This window comes from Asterias amurensis, chromosome 8, assembly GCF_032118995.1.
Source record: "Asterias amurensis chromosome 8, ASM3211899v1".
In the NCBI taxonomy this organism is placed as follows: Eukaryota; Metazoa; Echinodermata; class Asteroidea; order Forcipulatida; family Asteriidae; genus Asterias; species Asterias amurensis.
The window spans coordinates 13882865-13901688 of record NC_092655.1 but is presented as its reverse complement, the minus strand read 5'-3'; the positions used below and the strand labels follow the sequence as shown (position 1 = coordinate 13901688).

At 40.5% G+C, this 18824-nt stretch overlaps 1 protein-coding gene across 1 annotated transcript in view; it reads right to left on the bottom strand.

Moving 5' to 3' along the window:
• Positions 1-18824, bottom strand: part of LOC139940899 (uncharacterized) — a 44199-nt gene that overhangs the window by 17338 nt on the left and 8037 nt on the right. Inside the window, exon 2 of the mRNA XM_071937283.1 lies at positions 143-2418. Within this exon, the coding sequence (XP_071793384.1) occupies positions 143-2418 (2276 nt within the window). The remainder of the gene's footprint in view (positions 1-142; positions 2419-18824) is intronic.

The following is an 18824-nucleotide window of genomic DNA, read 5'->3' as shown; positions in this document are numbered from 1 at the left end:
ACAGGTTAGTCTTTTTTTACGGTAGCCTATCTACAACTATTGAAACAAACAATGGGTTCCTTTTACCAAACGTATACAATCCCTTTCTACATCTATTCAGCTACTTGTCAAAGCCTGTTCAACATTTTGACAAGGGACTTACCATTATAACGACGCCAGAAATAGAATCACCACTGAATGAAGCACGAGCCACTAACGTGAAGTCATCATCAGTTAATACACGATCGATGTCAGTGCAGACCCATCGGGAACCAGTGACGTCGTCTCTATGTATAACCATCGATCTACCGTTCACGCTGCGCAGCCCACTCAGATCCAGGTTCGAATCCATGTAGACTTCCGAAACAACCTCGTCTCCAACGAATGATCCAAACTTACCACTGAGATCGCCAACCTCGTACATATCGTTCGTACCCGTAACTGGGGAGCCCACTATGCCGAAGGGGTTGTAGTGACCCTGGACGGACGCACCACTGCATGGGCCTTCCACGTTGGTTTGGTTGATGGGCAGGACGTGGATATGCCACCCTTTAGCCATCCGGGAGAGTCCCGCTACATCCACGGTGAGCTTGGTCCGGTCAAACTCCGACCCTTGGGTGAGGGTCATCTTGCCCGTGACCGGACCCTCTGTCCAGGACCCTGTTGCAATGGAAACAGGAGGAACCAAATGTAGATCGGCGCAAGCGTATCTAGGAGGACCTCTTTCAGGTTTATGTATCACAACAGATCGGTTTGACACGGAGTATACTCCGCTAAGTGGAAGGAGGGGATCGGTAAAAAAATATTTCCCGCTAACACCTGTTGAAGCACTTGGGATATTGATTGCTGTGGCTTTCCGTGAGAGATCTCCCACCTCGCATCGCAGTGGGAAATCGGGTACACATTGACCGTAGTTCGTCTTGCTGGCGTCTACGAAAGGGTTAAAATGCCCTGCCGTGCTGCTGCACCGACCGTCCTCCGAATCGTGGTCGTTGGCGATGGGCTTCATATGCACGTGGAAGTTGTGGTAAATTGTGGTGTCCATTCCATCAGCGTGTGATACCTCCACGAAGACTGTGGTGTCCGAGTACGGGTCACTGGGGTCCTGGCGAAACACAATCTTACCGGCTACGACGTACCTAAAATCAGCTTGGACTGTTATGACATCGGTCGGGTAGTTGATATTCCCGTAAACCCACCTCTCGTTGGCGATTGTTTTGTGGACGACTATGGAGCGTCCAATGATGCTGTATTTCCCGTAAAGTGGCAGGTTCCAGTCGATAAACTCAGCAGAGTACGTGTCCAGACCGGTAAGCTTTCCAAACTTCCCGCTTATATCCCCAACCTCGTACTGGTCATTGGTGCCGGTACCGGGTGCTGGTGAGTTACTGGCCACCACGTCGAAGGGGTTGAAATGCCCGCCGACGTTATCATTACTAGCCGGTAGATCAGCGGCGGTGACCCGACTTGTAGTTGGGTACTCATGGACGTGGTAACCGCCTGCCAGACCCTGGAGGTTTGCCAAGTTCACTGATATACTCGTCGGGTCGTACGGGGAGCGCTGGTTGAACTCTAAGTTCCCATATACACCCGATACGCTGATGGTGGCACTTACGGTTTTGGGGAGTAGTTTTTGAATCGGTGAGCAGGCGATAAAAGTACCTGAGGAATCCTTAAACACCAAGTTCTTCCCAATAATTGAGTTTGTGTTATCATTTAAAAGTAGCGTTGTGTCGATGAGATACTTTGTCCGACTTGCGTCTGTTGATGTCACCGTGATGTCACCGGTAAGGTCTGCAAAGACACTCGTCTCCGTGTTTTGGCACCTGTCTTTGAGGGTCATACCAGCCGTGTAGGAAACAGCTCTATGGATGGTCCAGTGGTATGTTTGAGTCTCCATGGTTTCCACCACGTTGTATAAATCAACTAGGATGCTAGTGTCTGCCTGGGAAGGGTATTGTCTCTGACGGAACGTCACGGTCCCGGCGAAGGGCGACATGAACCGTGCAACCCCCGTCACCACATCGCTGCCGTAGTCCAGAATATTAGCACAGACTAGCGTTGAAGACCCTTCCTCATGCAGGACGAGCGACCGCCCAGAGATGCTGTTGACACCCGTCAGTTGCAGCTGGGTGCTGGTAAACTCCTCGTCAAGGACACCGGTTGATCCCGTCAGCATCCCGTGCGCTGCCGTGAGGTCCTGGAAGACGTCACCGGTGAATTTCTCCCCACATGCCGGTCGCTGTTCGTAGACGGTGGGTCGCTCGTGTATTGCCCAGTTGAAGGTACCACTGGTGGGTAGAGTCATAAGCACACTGATGGTAGTGTTCGTGTCTGACGGTGTGAAGGTTATATTTCCTGAGTAGCCAGCCATACTGAACGTTGCAATGTACATCGGCTGCTGCGCTAGGACGGTGGGTAATAATGCGATGAGCATTCCTATATAGAAAAACCAGAACAAAAACTGTCAGAAAATTGTGATTAAATGATGGCTCACTTAAAAATATGTCAGTTTATTCTCTCAAGTATGGTGGCCCTGTAGGGACATCTATTGCAAAGATAATTGCGATGTGCGATGTCCCTTCAGGGCCACCATACTCAAGTAAGAAGCACGACGCAGAGCTGTCGAGAGAGTTGCGACACTGATGGAACAGCCTTTTTTAGTCATATTTTTGCCGGTGTGGCAGGGGATTCTAACCGTGTACAAACTTCTTCTGTAATACCGCCCTCTTTTGAATCCTACTCCTATGAGCCCACGTTAATTTCCCATGGGGGGGGGGGGGGACACCGAATCTCTGGCGGGCACAGAATTCCCTGGGACACCTAGACTTGTGAACAAGACGTTAAATCGGCCCACGCGGTAAAGATAGTCGAGTTGTAGCGGTGCTCTCGCGAGATCAGTGCTCTCGCACGAACTGCTGGCTCCCCAATTTCAAATGAGGAGTCGAAATCGGGGAGCCAGCAGTTCCCGCGTGGGGACGATTTAACGACTTGTCCAAGAGTCTATGGGACACCGGACCCCATTTTCGGTCAAAATGTAAGTAGCACAGCCAAAATGTGCAGACTACTCTTGCACACTGTGCGGCACCCACTTTTTTTTAAATATCGAATTTGGCTTCTAATCGCAAGCTCGCGGAACCATTGATCTATATTCTCTCAACATACACAGCGCTGGCACAACGACGCCAATTGTAAAGTAGTTCATTTTCACGAAGTTTACTGACGTACTTTCAGTTCTTAACGTATACCGTTCGTGTACGCCGTATAGTTGTGTACAAATAAAGTTTGGGAAGTGAGCTTTGAACATCGTTATACCTTGAGTGCAGTAATTATTTCTAGAATGTTTCCTAATCTGTAAGTTAAAAACATAGGTGGCAAAGTACACCCCTAAAAATATATAACATGAAACATTTTACTTACAGGGCACTGTTATAGATAATAAACAAAACCAGAGGGCCAAATTTCAAAGGCCTGTTTTAGCACATGTAAGCAACTGCATGGTTTCCTGCAAGGCTATAAGCAGAAAATTGTTCAGCGTAAGCACATCTTTGAAATTGGAACCGGACCTAACTGTAGGCATTATATTTGGTATACATTGTCCTTTTGTCACTCGATGTTTTCAACAACTACTATAGGTTTTCTCGGTCGAATTCGGCAAATGAGCAGTCAATTTCATTTGTATGCGTTCGAATTAAAGCTGTTTTACATCTCCAGTTGTTACTGCCTGTCAAATTCTGAATTCGGTCATTCAATTTCGTATTTGGTCGAGTCAAATTCCTTTAGCATTAGGTTCAACTAAGCGTAGCGTCATTCTTTTTTCGTGACATACGCCTGAAGAAGCGTCTGCGAATTTGAATGCTGCTTTGATGAATTGTTCAATCGAATGATTATTTTGTTAAATCGAATGACGCAACATTAAATTGGACTAATCATGAAAACGAAATCGAATGACCCTTTTGAGTAGCATTCGATTTCCCGCGAAATAGAACAGCGTGGTGGTTTTATTGGCTGATAATTTTCCGAAACTGACCGAGAAAACCTATACTGTGGTAACTTTGCACCGGGGAAAAAAACATTCAGTTTGGTTTTGACCCTAACACCGATGTGTGTTAGCACTGTATACTCGGTACTTTCCCGGGTTCTGTGAACAAATCACTTGGGTGGGATTCGAACCCAAAACCTTTGCAACTCTCTAGAGCAGTGTCTTACCAACTAGACCACCGAGATTGCCCGGTACAGCCAGAGGCAGTTCATATTACTTGGGTGGGATTCAAACTCACGACCTTTGCAATTCTAGAGCAGTGTCTTACCAACTAGACCACCAAGATTGCCCGGTAGCTAGAGGCAGTTCATATTACTTGGGTGGGAATCGAACCCACGACCCTTGCAATTCTAGAGCAGTGTCTTACCAACTTGAGTACCGAGGTTGCCCGGCAGCCAGAGGCAGTTCATATTACTCGAGTGGGATTCAAAACCACGACCTTTGCAATTCTAGAGCAGTGTCTAACCAACTAGACCACCTAGATTGCCCGGTAGCTAGACTTTATTCAAGTCCCATTCTCGTGTGAGAGGTCCCTAGCTATTACCTCAACTTACTATGAAACAACCTCGTGTCATACAGTACAGTGCGCGCTCGCCGTCAAAATGTGGTCCCGAATGCGGAACAGGTTTTGGAACGCAGAGAATCACAAAGCAGTAGTTTTCTGGGGATGGGACTTGAGTCAAGTCTACCCGGTAGCTAGAGGCAGTTCAAATCATATGCTTTAGCAGCGGGTACTGCAAACGATTTAACAGATGTTTAAATCATATAACATCGATGTGTTTTATCACTGTAATACTCAGTACTTTGACCGAGTTCTTTGAAAAAACACGGAAGTACGGTAAACAAAAAAACATGTTGTGCAAACTGTCCATTTGTAATCGCTCAGTTTGTTGAAGCGTTCTAAAGACTAATATTTTTGTGTCAAAGCTACAAACCCATTCATACGTAAAACATCACAATCCCTTTCATTCAGTTTGTCATGTATGGTTGTAAGATGATTAACGATACATCCGTTTATGGAGGAAAGTTAATCCGTCACCAAAGTGTTCCCATTACAACCCATGGGCAGGCCTACCCCTGCTTCCTGATTCACTCACTTCAGTGCACACACAACTGTGATTAAAGGCAAGGGGTTGATTTCACAAAAAGTGTAGTCTTATCTCGAGTTAGGACGAGTTACTAGTCCTAACTTAGGACTAGCTGTACCTTTTTGATATCTCTTATAGGACTAGTCCTAAGTTAGGACTAGTCCTAACTCTTTGTGAAATCGACCCCTGTGAAATCGACTAGTCCTAAGTTAGGACTAGTCTTAAACTCTTTGTGAAATCGACCCCTGGACACGTTTGGAAATTGTCAAAGATCTCACTCCCCAACAAAGTATGCGTAAAAAAACAAACCTTATGAAAATTTGTGCTCAATATTGGTCATTGAATTTGCAAGAGAAAGATGAGATAAAACACCCTTCTTGCATTGCTTTGCGTGCTTTCAGAAGCATAATAAAAGGCTTCAGCTGAAGTATTTAAAGGCAGTGGGCACTATTGCTAATAACTCAAAATTATTATTGGCATACAACCTTTATTGGTGACGATTTGATTTCGAGACCTCAGATTTGGAACTTGAGGTCTCGAAATCAAGCATCAGCACACAACTTCGTGTGACAAGGGTTATTTTTCTTTCATTATTATCTCGCCACTTCGATGAGCGATTGAGCTCACATTTTCACAGGTTTGTTACTTCATGCCTATGTCGAGATACACCAACTGTGAAGGCTAGTCTTTGAAAATTACCAGTAGAGTCCACTGCCTTTAACCATTTGAGTGAGAATCAATTTCTCAGAAACTACGTACATTCACAGGGACTCGTTTCTCACCATGTTTTATACTATCGAGAGCTATACCCATCGCCTGTTACAAAGTAAAGTTTTTATGCTGACAATAATTTTGAGTAATTACCAATAGTGTCCAGAGCCTTTGAAATGCGGTAGAGAAAGTGTATCAGTGAATCTCGTTCAAAGTGTACAGCGGAGCTAGAGGGAAAATAAATAGTTCAATGGTTTTTGCTTCAACTTCGATGACCAACCATTTTGCGTTGTTGATCCATTCAAGTGGATTTCACACGTACGAGGGCAGATATAAAGAGAATATTTTGGGGACATATTTTATTACTTTAGTGATACATGCACGGAATTAGGCACACAGCGTGTGTTTAGATATATATTTGGCTATTGTGTAGGTTTTCTCGGTCAAGTTCGGCAAACGAGCAGACAAATTCATTTTCACGCGCTCGAATTAAAGCTGTTTTGCCTCTCCAGTTGTTACTGCGTTTCAAAATTCAGAATTCGGGCATTCAATTTCGTTTGGAGTCGAGTCAAATCCCTTTAGCACTATGTTCAATTAAGTGTATCGTCATTCTTTTTCGAGACACACACGTCTCAAGAAGCATCTGCAAATTTGAGTGCTGCTTTGATGAATTGTTAAATTGAATGATTACTTTGTTAAATTACATTTGACTAATCATAAAACGAAATCGAATGACCCTTTTCAGTAGCATTCGATTTCGCGCGAAATAGAATAGCTTGATGGTTAAATTGGCTGCTCATTTGCCGAAATTGATCGAGAAAACCTATAGTACCATTGAAGATTTGAACTTTGATTTTTTTTTCTCAATTGTGAAAATTGCTTCCATTGGTTGTTAGACCACATACTCTAACTTCAGGGTCAGAATTGAGACGGATCCGAGAACCATGGTGCCTGCCGCATTTCTGGGTCACTAGACACAGATCTCTGAAAAAAATTCCCATAAACCGAGTTAAAATCAATTTTGTTAACCAGTTTCTTAGTCAACTCCACCTCAACTGACAAATTAATGGTCCAATAGGCCTGCGATCCAGAATCAGTGTCAAAATGGCCAGGAAATGGGTGCATAGTAACGCAGAATCCGAGTTAAAATCATTTTGTTTGTTTGTCAACCAGTTTCCGGTTCCGAAATGAATTAGCAGAAATTATGGTCAATTCTTGCCCTGGAGTTTTTTTAGATTGACATTTTGTAAAAACTGATCGTCGACGGCCATTTTGCCGTGACGTAACATAATGTATCAGTGAGAAGATACACGCATGGTGTTACCACAACTCCTATATACATTTATTTATTTCCTTTATTTACCCAGGGTGAGCCAAATCAGTTAAAAAACTGGTTTCCATTTGGGCCTTGCGAACAAACTAACATGTTAAAAGTAAACATACAACCACATGATAAAATTACGATATAAAAATTACGTAAATATTTAAGAATGTTACGGAAAATGATAAATGATAAGGAATATAAGTAAACAAATATTGCAAGATACGTCATCATGTTGTGCTTCAAATCCCCTATAATGTTAGTTATGATATACTCAAAGAAAACGAGAAAGTAAAATTAGCTGTTGCAAACAACTTTCCAACCAGAAGGACCGATGGTATAAATGCAAAAAGTAGTTTTAATTGCCTGGCGTTTCGATCCCAGCAAGAAGATTCTGCTAGGATCGAAACGTCAGGTCATAACAAAAAAATTATGTGACCTAACTTTTAGATAAACTCTATATGAGCGCAACCCCCTCCCCTTCAAACATCTATCATATTATAGCTTCATGCAGCTTGAAGACACGCTAGTTGTCCCTGTCCTCGTGTCAACACAGTTTCTAAAGAAGGTATAACATAATTAATTTGCGCAAAGGACGTTTTGACACGCCGGGAACACGATAAAATGGTGTGGGTATTACCACGCCGCGGACCCCAGGTCCTTCTCGTCGCTGGCCTTGGTGACAAGGCCATCGATCCGTGTTGCCCACCACTGAGACTCAATAACCACCAACCCCTGTTATATTCTCTCATTTAAAGCATCGATTGACCGTTTGAACCCGGGATTGGGTCTTCAACCGTGGCTTGTGCGGCTTCATCAAATTATAAGTGAATAATGAGATTACATCCAACGTAACAAAATGAGCGCCAGCTTATATCGGCTTAAATTCGTGTACACGATCAAAGTAAAAGGTCGCCATGTGAATTTTATTTTCTGATAAGATCTTATTAGTTGTAGCACACATTGAGTGAGGTGAGTGGAGGAAACTCAATGAGTAGAGAGAGACCCTTTAATGGGAACCCATGAGTGGCGTTTTTTTTCTCAGAGAAGAAACTCATGTACGAAAACTCATGAACGGAAATTCGTGTGCCGAAATCATTGAGAGGAAACCCACGTGACAGACACTCATCGCCTGAGACTCGTGACAAAAACTTATCAGCCGAAATTCACGACAGAAACTCATGAGCGAAAACTCATCAGTAAAACTCATGACTGAAACCCATCAGCTGGAACTCATGACAAACACTCATCATCTGAAACTCACTGGCTGAAACTCAAAAGCGAAAACTCGTCAGCAAAAACTACAGAGAATTCCATTAGTATGAACTAATTGAAGGGAATCACAAGAAGAGAATTTTAATGGAAACTCGTGAGAAGAATTTCATTATAAGAAACTCAACAATGGAAACTCATTGAACAATATCTCAGCTTTAGACCTCAGATTTAGAATTTGGGGTTTCGAAATCAACCATCTAAAAGCACAAAACTTCGTGTGACAAGGGTGTTTTTTTCTTTCTTTCATTATTATCTCGCAAATTCGACGACCGATTGAGCTCAAATTTTCACAGGTTTGTTATTTTATGCATATGTTGAGATACATTAACTGTGAAGACTAGTCTTTGACAATTCCCAATAGAGTCCAGTGTCTTTAATAAACGTACATCTCCTTCGTGTATACTACGCACAATGATGACGTCTATACAGCCTTCAAACAAGGAAATGTTCTTGTCAAAGGTGCACCATTAAACGCAGAGAGCAAAATTACATTTCTATTACGTGGCTTTAATGCAGTAATCTCCTCTTTACAGACGACATCCCAACTGGTTGATGTCGTCAACCGATGCCGGTGTTCTATGCAAAGTGACGCCACTACGCGGGAAAATAAAATTAGATTCCGCGCCGTGAGTTTATTATAACACTGATTTGCTACGACGGGATGAAGACAAATCAGATCCATCTTCTTGGACAGCCTGAACATCTGACGTCACACTTGAATGCTCGTGAATAACGCCAGATACCTGCCTTTGGGTGTACGTCCGCATCGGTATAAATGTACCTTTGAACTCGCTTTCATTTCACATGGGGATTCGCAGTCAAATCATACGTACAAGTAGGGCCTATAGAAAACATGCAATGTGCATGTACACACAAACGTAATGTACATCGCATGCAGACGACCGAAAGTACAGACAACTCGGAACAATCAAAACACAGATATGGAAAGCTTACGTCACTCCACATTTATCCAATGAAATCACTGTATCCAATGAAATCATTGTGCCCGAAAGACAGGGGACCAGTCTACTTCTACTAGTTTTTGACCGGTACAAAAGGAGACAGTCAGTATGACGTCACACTGACGTGGCTTACAGACAAGACACGTTTGCTTTTTGAGCGGGATCCGCATGGCATTGACGTCGTCAAGATGACGGCACGTCGTCACAATGACGTCAAGACAAAAACATCAACAACATTAAGTGTAAATACAAATTCATCAAATTCAATTTCAATGCACTGTAATATCCACGATGGGAAATTCATTTCGGCCTTTTAAACAACAAATTTACAAAATTTACATAAAATTATTACCTACCATAAAACAACCCCCCCCCAAAAAAAAAAAAAAAAAAAAAAAAAACCCAAACCCACTACAAGCCACACAAGTCTAAAATACAAAGTGTGTAGACAAAGTTTGAAACCCAATCAAGAAAGATCGGCGTTAGAATTATTAGCTGCGTGATTTTGTAGGATTTTGATGCGACGAATCCCAATCATCGTACAGGTATTCCCATTGTATTTCCACTTCACTTTTTGGTTGGTTAGAAGTTTTCAACACCTCAATTTAATTCTATTTACAGTTTAAATAACGATTGCACTTTTCTTTTAGGTCATCTGCATTTTGATGTATACGTGAGATTTTGTTCAATAAGCTGGTCATGGTTTAAGATCGAGCTTAGTCATGGTTCTCGCTTGTTGAATGTTTTTGACGAAGACAAAACCCAGCCGTCAGTCGACCTAAACTCTCAATCAAAAGAGCCATTATCTCTTCGTTTGGCTCTCTTCCAAATAACTGATTTGCAAGGACATCATTTTCATTCAATTCAAAACTTAGCGTTGGTGTTGTTGTTTGTAAGTTTTTTGTTGTTGTTTGGGCGGTTTTCTGTTTCGGTATCTAGGGGCCTACGTGATAATTTATGTTTGTCTGCCTTGTCTCTGTCTGTCGACATGTTGATTTCTACAAACCTCGGCTTATCGAATAAGCTTCCATTCTGTAACTTTTTGTTGTTGCCCTTTTCCCTTTTGAACCATAACAACTCAGTCTATATGGATTGTTAGATGACTTGGTAATCAAATGACTTGGAGCTCAAATGGTAATCGAAGTTGCGAGATAATAATGAAAGAAAAAACACTCTGGTCACACGAAGTTGTGTACTTTCAGATGCTTGATTTCGAGACCTCTAATTCTAAACTTGAGGTCTCGAAGTCAAATTCGTGGAAAATTACTTCTTTCTCAAAAACTACGTCACTTCAGAGGGAGCCGTTTCTCACAATGTTTTATACTATCAACCTCTCCCCATTACTCGTTACCAAGTGAGGTTTTATGCTAATACTTATTTTGAGTAATTACCAATAGTGTCCACTGCCTTTAAAAACAAAGACAGGCGCAGCCAAATGCTGAATTGCAGTCGAACCACAAAGAGATAAAAAATACAAATTTCAAAGAATATTAATTCTGTTTTTTTTTACCCATACACTGATGTGTGTTAGCAGTACTTTCCCGTGAACTTTCCCGTGTCCTGTGAACACATATCACAGGCATGTTACTCGGGTGGGATTCGAACCCACGACCCTTGCAATTCTAGAGCAGTGTCTTACCAACTAGAGGTTGCCTGGTAGCTAGAGGCAGTTCGAATCCTATGTTTTGGCAGCGGGTACCGAAACGATATAAGAGATGTTAAATTCAAAGAGTTAAAAATACAAAATACAAATTTCAGCCATATAATTTTAATTACAGCCCTAGAGACCTCGCGGGTATCTTTCCAAATGTATAAATGACAACCACTGTGGCAACTAAATTGCCAAATGTGTTTTCTATTATAACAAAATGTAGACGGTTTATGATTGTGAAAGTGCGAGACTGTACAGTCGTGTTTTTATTACTGCAAGGGCAAGGTCGAGGTTATACTCACTGAGTTTGATTTAAAGACAGTGGACACTATTGGTAATTGTCAAAGACTTGTCTTCACAGTTGGTGTATCTCAACATATGCATACAATAACAAACCTGTGAAAATTTGAGCTCAATCGGTCGTCGAATTTGCGAGATAATATTGAAAAAAAAAAACACCCTTGTCACACGAAGTTGTGTGCTGATGCTTGATTTCGAGACCTCAAATTCTAAACTTGAGGTCTCGAAATCAAATTCGTGGAAAATTACTTCTTTCTCGAAAACTACGTCACTTCAGAGGGAGCTGTTTCTCGCAATGTTTTATACCATCAACCTCTCCCCTTTACTCGTTACCAAGTGAGGTTTAATGCTAATAATTATTTTGAGTAATTACCAATAGTGTCCACTGCCTTTAAAGGGAACATTACAGAATTGGTTTTGCTTACATAACAGTTGCTGGCAGTGTAAGCACTTTATGAAATCCACCATATACATAAACTGAAAAAACCTAAAGAAGTTTGAGATTGATCGGCCATCTGGGTCACGAGAAAATAGTGAAAACCCGATTACACATTTTGCTTGACAAAAATCAATAAAACGCTCACTAAGCGATAAACTCCAAACGCAAAGTTAAAATATTTATTTCTCATCAAATATGAAATTTCAGGCAGAAATATTTCAAGGGATGTTTTCTACTATCATCATCATCAGACGGTGTAAGTTTTATGTAAATCTGCGATCTTCACGATTTTGTTTTCTTACCAATTCTGTAACGTTCCTTTAAAGGGTCTATGTAACTTTTGTAGGACAAAAAACACAATGTCCACAGATTTACACTAAACTTACACAGTTTGAATATAACGACAGTAGAAAGCTTCCCTGAAAATATTACGTGCTGAGGTGCTGTAGTTTTTGGGAAATGAGTAAAACAATGTCATAAAAATAATTTTCGTCTCATGAGACGAAAATTATTTTAATCATTTACAAACGTATTTTCATGACATTGTTTTACTCATTTCTAAAAAAACTACAGCACCTCAGTAAGTAATATTTGAAGGGAAGCTTTCCACTAGCATTATCTTCAAACCCTATAAGTTTAATGTAAATCAATGGACATTTTTAAAAAGTACCCAAATCCTTTAACTGAATGGACCCCATGACAATCATGACGGGGAATGTTGTGATTCAAGAGAAACACTCTTTTGTTACCAAACTCATGGGTTCCCTTTTACAAAGGAGACCTCTGAGTTCGTAAACTCCCAATCATAAAGGATTGACACTTCATTTGACCCATTATGGCGGGTGAGTTGGCGGTGTGTACCTCCAACTCTATTTACACATGTATACTTCAATCTGAGCGAGCAATTATTGGGCACCGCGCACCACTGCCTAATATTGTGCACAAAGACATCATGAAATCATGTTCCTTTTCACTCTCTATGGAAAATAGATGTTTTCCTCAACGATTTACACAATTTCCTTGACATGACATCATGATATGCCAATGTAGATCACTGGTCCACATTATTTGCAACTAAATAGAAACCGAATCATTTTGAAAACGGTGCTTGTCTTATAGTTGAGTTAGGGGTCATAGACGCAGAAACTGCATATAGTCGCTAGTTTAATGCCATGCATCGCCAATTGTTAGAAAAATTTCAGTATTTTACTTGTTGCTTAATTTTAAAAATCTATCAATAATGTAGTTAATATCAGCCATGTCAGGGAAATTGTATAGATTGTCGAGGAATACATTCAATTCCCATAAAAATAGAAAAGGGAAACGATTTTCTCGTGTTTTTGTGCACAAAACTAGGCAAAGGTACACCGCAGCATGAAACGCGGTGCTTAGAACTTGCGCATCCGGATTGGTGTATCTAGCACCTAGACTTGTGGACAAGTCGTTAATGGTCCCGTGCGGTGAGATAGTCGAGTTGTCACCAACCTCGTTCCCAGGGGTGATCGATCTCACCGCGCCGAGACGAGAGGTATCGATACGCCGCGCTGCCCATGGTAGAGATCAATGGTAGCGAGACTGAGTTGTCACTGCTCTCATGCGAACAGCTGGTTGCCGACTTCGGGCAGCGCAACAAGCAGTTCGCGCGGAGAGCACCGCTGCAACTTTGACTATCTCACCGCGTGGGACCATAAACAAGTTCACAAGTCTAGATTTTGCGTTCCCTTTCCCTGGAAAACTTCGCTATAGGATTTCCTGTTCACATCTAAATCTGAATCTACCCATGATTTTGCGTTCGCTTTCCCTGGAAAACTTCGCTATAGGATTTCCTGTTCACATCTAAATCTGAATCTACCTTCCTTGTCTCTATGGGGGTACTTGACTTTAGTGATTAATTCACTTTTCTGAGAAATATTGGCTTCACAACGAGAATTAGTAAATTAAAAAAAATGAAAGAAATTTGGTGCTCAAAGCTTGGTGGAAAAATCCTATGGATTAGCGTATGACGGTTCGTCAAATAAAGGCAAACGGGGTTACCTATTTTACAGTCCATCTACGGATGTAGGCTTGGGTATCATGGAAGATCAAGAACTGAGACTATAACAATAATGTGTATTGATCAAGCACTTGTTAAAGCCATTGGACACTTTCGGTACAGAAAACAAAATAAAAGTTCACAGATTTACAAATAACTAACAGGGTTTACGGAAGGTAATGGTGAAAGACTTCTCTTGAAATGTTATTCCATGAAATGCTTTACTTTTGAGAAAACATTAAAACAATATCAATTCTTTAAACACATGTCATGACACGGCGAAACGTGCGGAAACAAGGGTGGGTTTTCCCGTTATTTTCTCCCGACTCAGATGACTGATTGAGCCTAAATTTTCACAGGTTTGTTATTTTATATAGAAATTGTGATACACGAAGCGTGGGCCTTGGACAATACTGTTTACGGAAAGTGTCCAATGGCTTTAAAACCAAGTTTTGATCAAGGAACCATACTAAACTCCTTAGGAGTATGCAGTACCGACAACTATGAGGCAGGATACCTGACAGGATGACTGGCTCGGAATCTCTAGTTAGAAAACATTTTCTACATTAGGCTTGTGCACAAAAATACTGTGGCTTTACAGTGTAAATAATAATAATAATAATAATACAGCATTTATAAAGCGCACTAAATCTGTGGAACATTCAAAGGCGCTGGTCAAAGAACAAGAAAAAAAACTTCACTCAATATCTGCAAAGGCTAATCTGAAGAGATGGGTTTTGAGAGAATGTTGGAATTGAGAGATGTCATGTGTGTCCTTGAGATGTTGAGGCAGAGAAACACATTCTAAATAACATAAACAACATTTTAAAATTACTATTTATTTATTTTGCTATGTCAAACTACGGAAGCGTATTGCCACCACATGAAAATAAAAAAAAATCTCTCTTATCGTGTACGTACATTATAAGTCCAAGCTTGATAACTAATTGTATACGTACACGATCGTGTATGTACACGATAAGTTTACGTGTACGTACATACGAGGTAAAGTTGGATTGATTATGTACGTACATGATACGTTGTCGTGCATGTACACGGTAAATTGGATTTATCGTTTGCGTACATGATAACGTATCCTGTACGTACACCATAAGAGAGAACAAAACATATCAGGTGGCGGCAAAACGCTTCAGTATCAAACTGTCTCTTCGACATTTGGAAAAAGTATAGCTTTGCAAAAAAAAAAAAAAAATCAGGTAAATAAATGAGCTATTTACGTTTCCCACGGTTAGTAGGTTGTCTTCTAACTGCAGTGGACCATGGCATGCGTGTAGATCTGACTGGGGCGGACATTTGTTGTCAATAAACTTCTGTACTCAAACATTACAAATAACAACTTTTGCTTTCAAAATAATGTAAGCCATAAACTCTTAGGGAACTTTTTGTTTTCCACTTCGATGGTTGTAAACTGTCTCTTCGACATTTGGAAAAATTATAGCTTTGCAAAAAAAAAAAAAAAAAAAAAAAAGGTTAATAAATGAGCTATTTACGTTTCCAGATGGTTATCTTCTAACTGCAGTGGACCATGGCATGCGTGTGAATCTGAATGGGACGGGGCATTTGTTGTCAATAAACTTCTGTACATCAAACATTGCAAATAACAACTTTTGCTTTCAAAATAATGTAAGCCATAAACTCTTAGGGAACTTTTTGTTTTCCACTTCGCTAGTTGTATTTGTACATAGCGAACATTGTCAAATCTCTATTAGAGTGGGTTACAAGCTACGACAGCTAACGTTTTTGTCCCCATCAACAAAAGAAGGTACGTGATGCATATAATGGTTTTGGAATGCCGTGTTAAAAAAAAAAAAAAAATAAAAAAAAAAACCTTTGTCCAATCTTTACTGCCGAAACTATTCTCTGATAACTAAAACGAAAAAAGGAACGAAGCGTGACCTTGCATTTGAGTATTGGCTAATGACAAATGCAAACAAAACTGCACGAATTGAATGTATAAAAGACTCGCCCTATTTATCAACCTTCAAAAAAAAATGTATTAATAAATTTTTGGGGGCTATTTCGGGAGAAGTGAAGGCGAGTGAAATCTGTGCCACATAGTACTGGAATGGTGTAAAACTGCGTTGGGATTTCACATATGGTTACTTTGCAAAGCCATAATCATGGGTACACCTTTTGTTACAAACACACCAGGGCCCAATTTCATAGAGCTGCTAAGCACGAAAATTTGCTACAGCATGAAATTTCTTCCTTGATAAGAACAGGATTACCAACTAAATTTCCATTTTGTTGCATTTCCTAGTTTAACTGGTATTCAGCTGTTGTATGGTTATCTTGAAAATCACAAAAAAAATTGGTTGGGAAATCCTGTTTTTATCAAGGCAAACATTTCATGCTAAGCAAATTTGTTGTGCTTAGCAGCTCTATGAAATTGGACCCAGAAGGAATCTTGTATTGGACAAACTCCAAGAGTTTTTTTTGTTGATCTGTATGGTCTTTAATGATGGCTTTTCTATCCACATTGTGTCCCTTTGATAACGTTTTGTTTTTTAAGTCTCATTCTGGTTTAGTGCTGGCTAATTGTTTGGTGTTTTGATTGTTTTAAATTCTTGCTCATTGCCTAATGTGTGTTTAACCTTTTAGATACTATTTGGATAAACTTTTATGCTGTACCAGTGCAATTCAAACCATCGGTTGCCATACCAAACTGTACATCCCTTGTTAATGTTGTTTTTATGAAATAAACAAACGGATGCAATACACTAACAAAAGATAAACAACTTCAAGATTTTTTTATTCACCATTGACGCAGTGATTGTTGATTGATATTATTATCACTAACATTGAGATTACTTCTGCGTCGTGGTTTTCAAACTGTTGTCCACATGGACACAAACAAAAATGTGCACCGATCATGGTGGCTGTGCACAACTGCAAACTGCCTCTAGAATGTTTCCCAAACATGAAAAGGTTTCACTACATACCCATTGCAACTGAATCACAAGTTTTGGGCCATGTGTTCGCTCAAATAGAAGCAAATTAGCAGAAAGGACTATGTAAACATACGGTAAAAGTGGGCCAGGGTCTTGGTCTTGGTCTAGGTAGCATTGGTACTCCCTAAATGTAAGAGTGAAAAACACCACTCTTTACATTTTGAGCTGTGCCTAATATGGATCTTCAAAAAGAGTGGCGGTTATTTCACTCTTTTAGAGGGGTTTAACTCCAGGACAGAGTGAAAAATCACTCAAAAAGATGCAAACTTCAATCTAAAAGAGTGGTAGACCACTCCAAAAGGAGTTGTCCTTCATACAGCTCTTCAAAGAGTGCCTTTTCACTCTTTTACAATAAGAGAGCAGACGTGTAGGAAGTAGCGTATGGTGCAAGTATTTTGCAATAAAGCAATTTTTGTGACGAATGTACAATTCACACACGGCGTCACGTTGAAGTTTGCGACATTGTACACCAACGTGATCGATTGAAAAGCGTCCAACTAGGCATGCTTAAAATTGGCATCTCCAAAAGCCCGGTTCATACTTCATGCGAAGGCGAATGCGAAGCGAATTTGACTTGAATTTCACGTCACAACCCTCCTTTCGCAGCGATATTCGCAAGTGAATTCAGCAGAGTTAATTCGTTGCGAATTTGTGACGTCAACATTCGTGTCGCATTCGCATTCGCAGGAAGTATGAACCGGGCTTAAATTGGTGAATTGGCAACAACGTGAACAAGACAGATCATACGTCTTGAGTCAAGGCTATGGGTGACGTCACAGTGATATACATAATGTACATTCTGATGTATTACTTCGTCATGCAGTTACACAAATACATGGTAACAGGGCCCAATTTCATAGAGCTGCTTAAGCAAAAAATTTGCTTAAGCACGAAAATAGCTTGCTTATTTTACACATGTTACTGGCAAATATTTCATGACATGTACATTGCTCGTGACTAATATTACGCTGTTGTTTACTTAGCATAACAATTGAGTGGAGTCTTAGCCGGTAATCTGATTTTACAAAGCAAAGATTTTTTTGCTTAAGCAAATTTTTTTGCTTAAGCAGCTCTATGAAATTGGGCCCAGGTAATACATGAGGGTGGGGAGTACATGTTTAGTGGAGAAAGAAAAACGATATAGCCTTGAACTTGAAAGGCAAACTATTATGACAATCGAGCCTTGATTTTGTTAAACTGGTCTGAGTTGGTGTGGGGGGGGGGGCAGAAAAAGGTTGTTTTTACTACCAGGGTCCCATTTCATAGAGCTGCTAAGAACAGAAGATTGTTAAGCATGAATTTTCAGCCTCGATAAAAACAGGATTACCAACGAAATCTCCACATGATATTCAGGATGAGCAAACATCAGCCGAATACCTGTAACAAGCAATATGCAACAAATTGAAAATTTCTTGGTAATCCTGTTTTTATCAAGGAGGAAATTTCATGCTAAGCAAATTTTAGTGCTTAGCAACTCTATGAAATTGGGCACTGTTCCATCGCGCCTCTTCGTGGCTTTTAGCAGTAGTTGCGAACACACAATTTAGTGACTACCGCATTTCGTGGTGTAACGTCAACTGGAAAACTTGGAAAATGCAAATACAAAAGGTTGTCTACAATGATGTAGTTCTATAGACCTTTCACTGTTGATAAACAAACTGCCCTGGCTGGCATAGACGGCCGAATAGTAGCAACACATTAAATCGTTTTAAAAGAAAATGTGACATAATTCAACACCTTTGCAAATTTCCATTTAAACAAAACACATCCCATGATTGGCTGCTGAGTTGGTGTATCCTATTGCTACAAACAGTAGCTATCTGTTTCTGTTTTTGCACTTATGACATTCCATAGTCTTCCGACCTCGGTTGACAAAAACCTCGGGCTGTGACGTTGCAATAGAAAGGCCTTTTTATACTACATATATACAAGGAAGTGCATTATTCGCATTAGTGTTGATGACACAGGGTTGTTGTTCGTAATTGACAGTGTTTTTTTCAACCTCTTGTTGTTCCTGTTTTTTTGTGAGTATAGAGGTGACTTAAAGGCAAG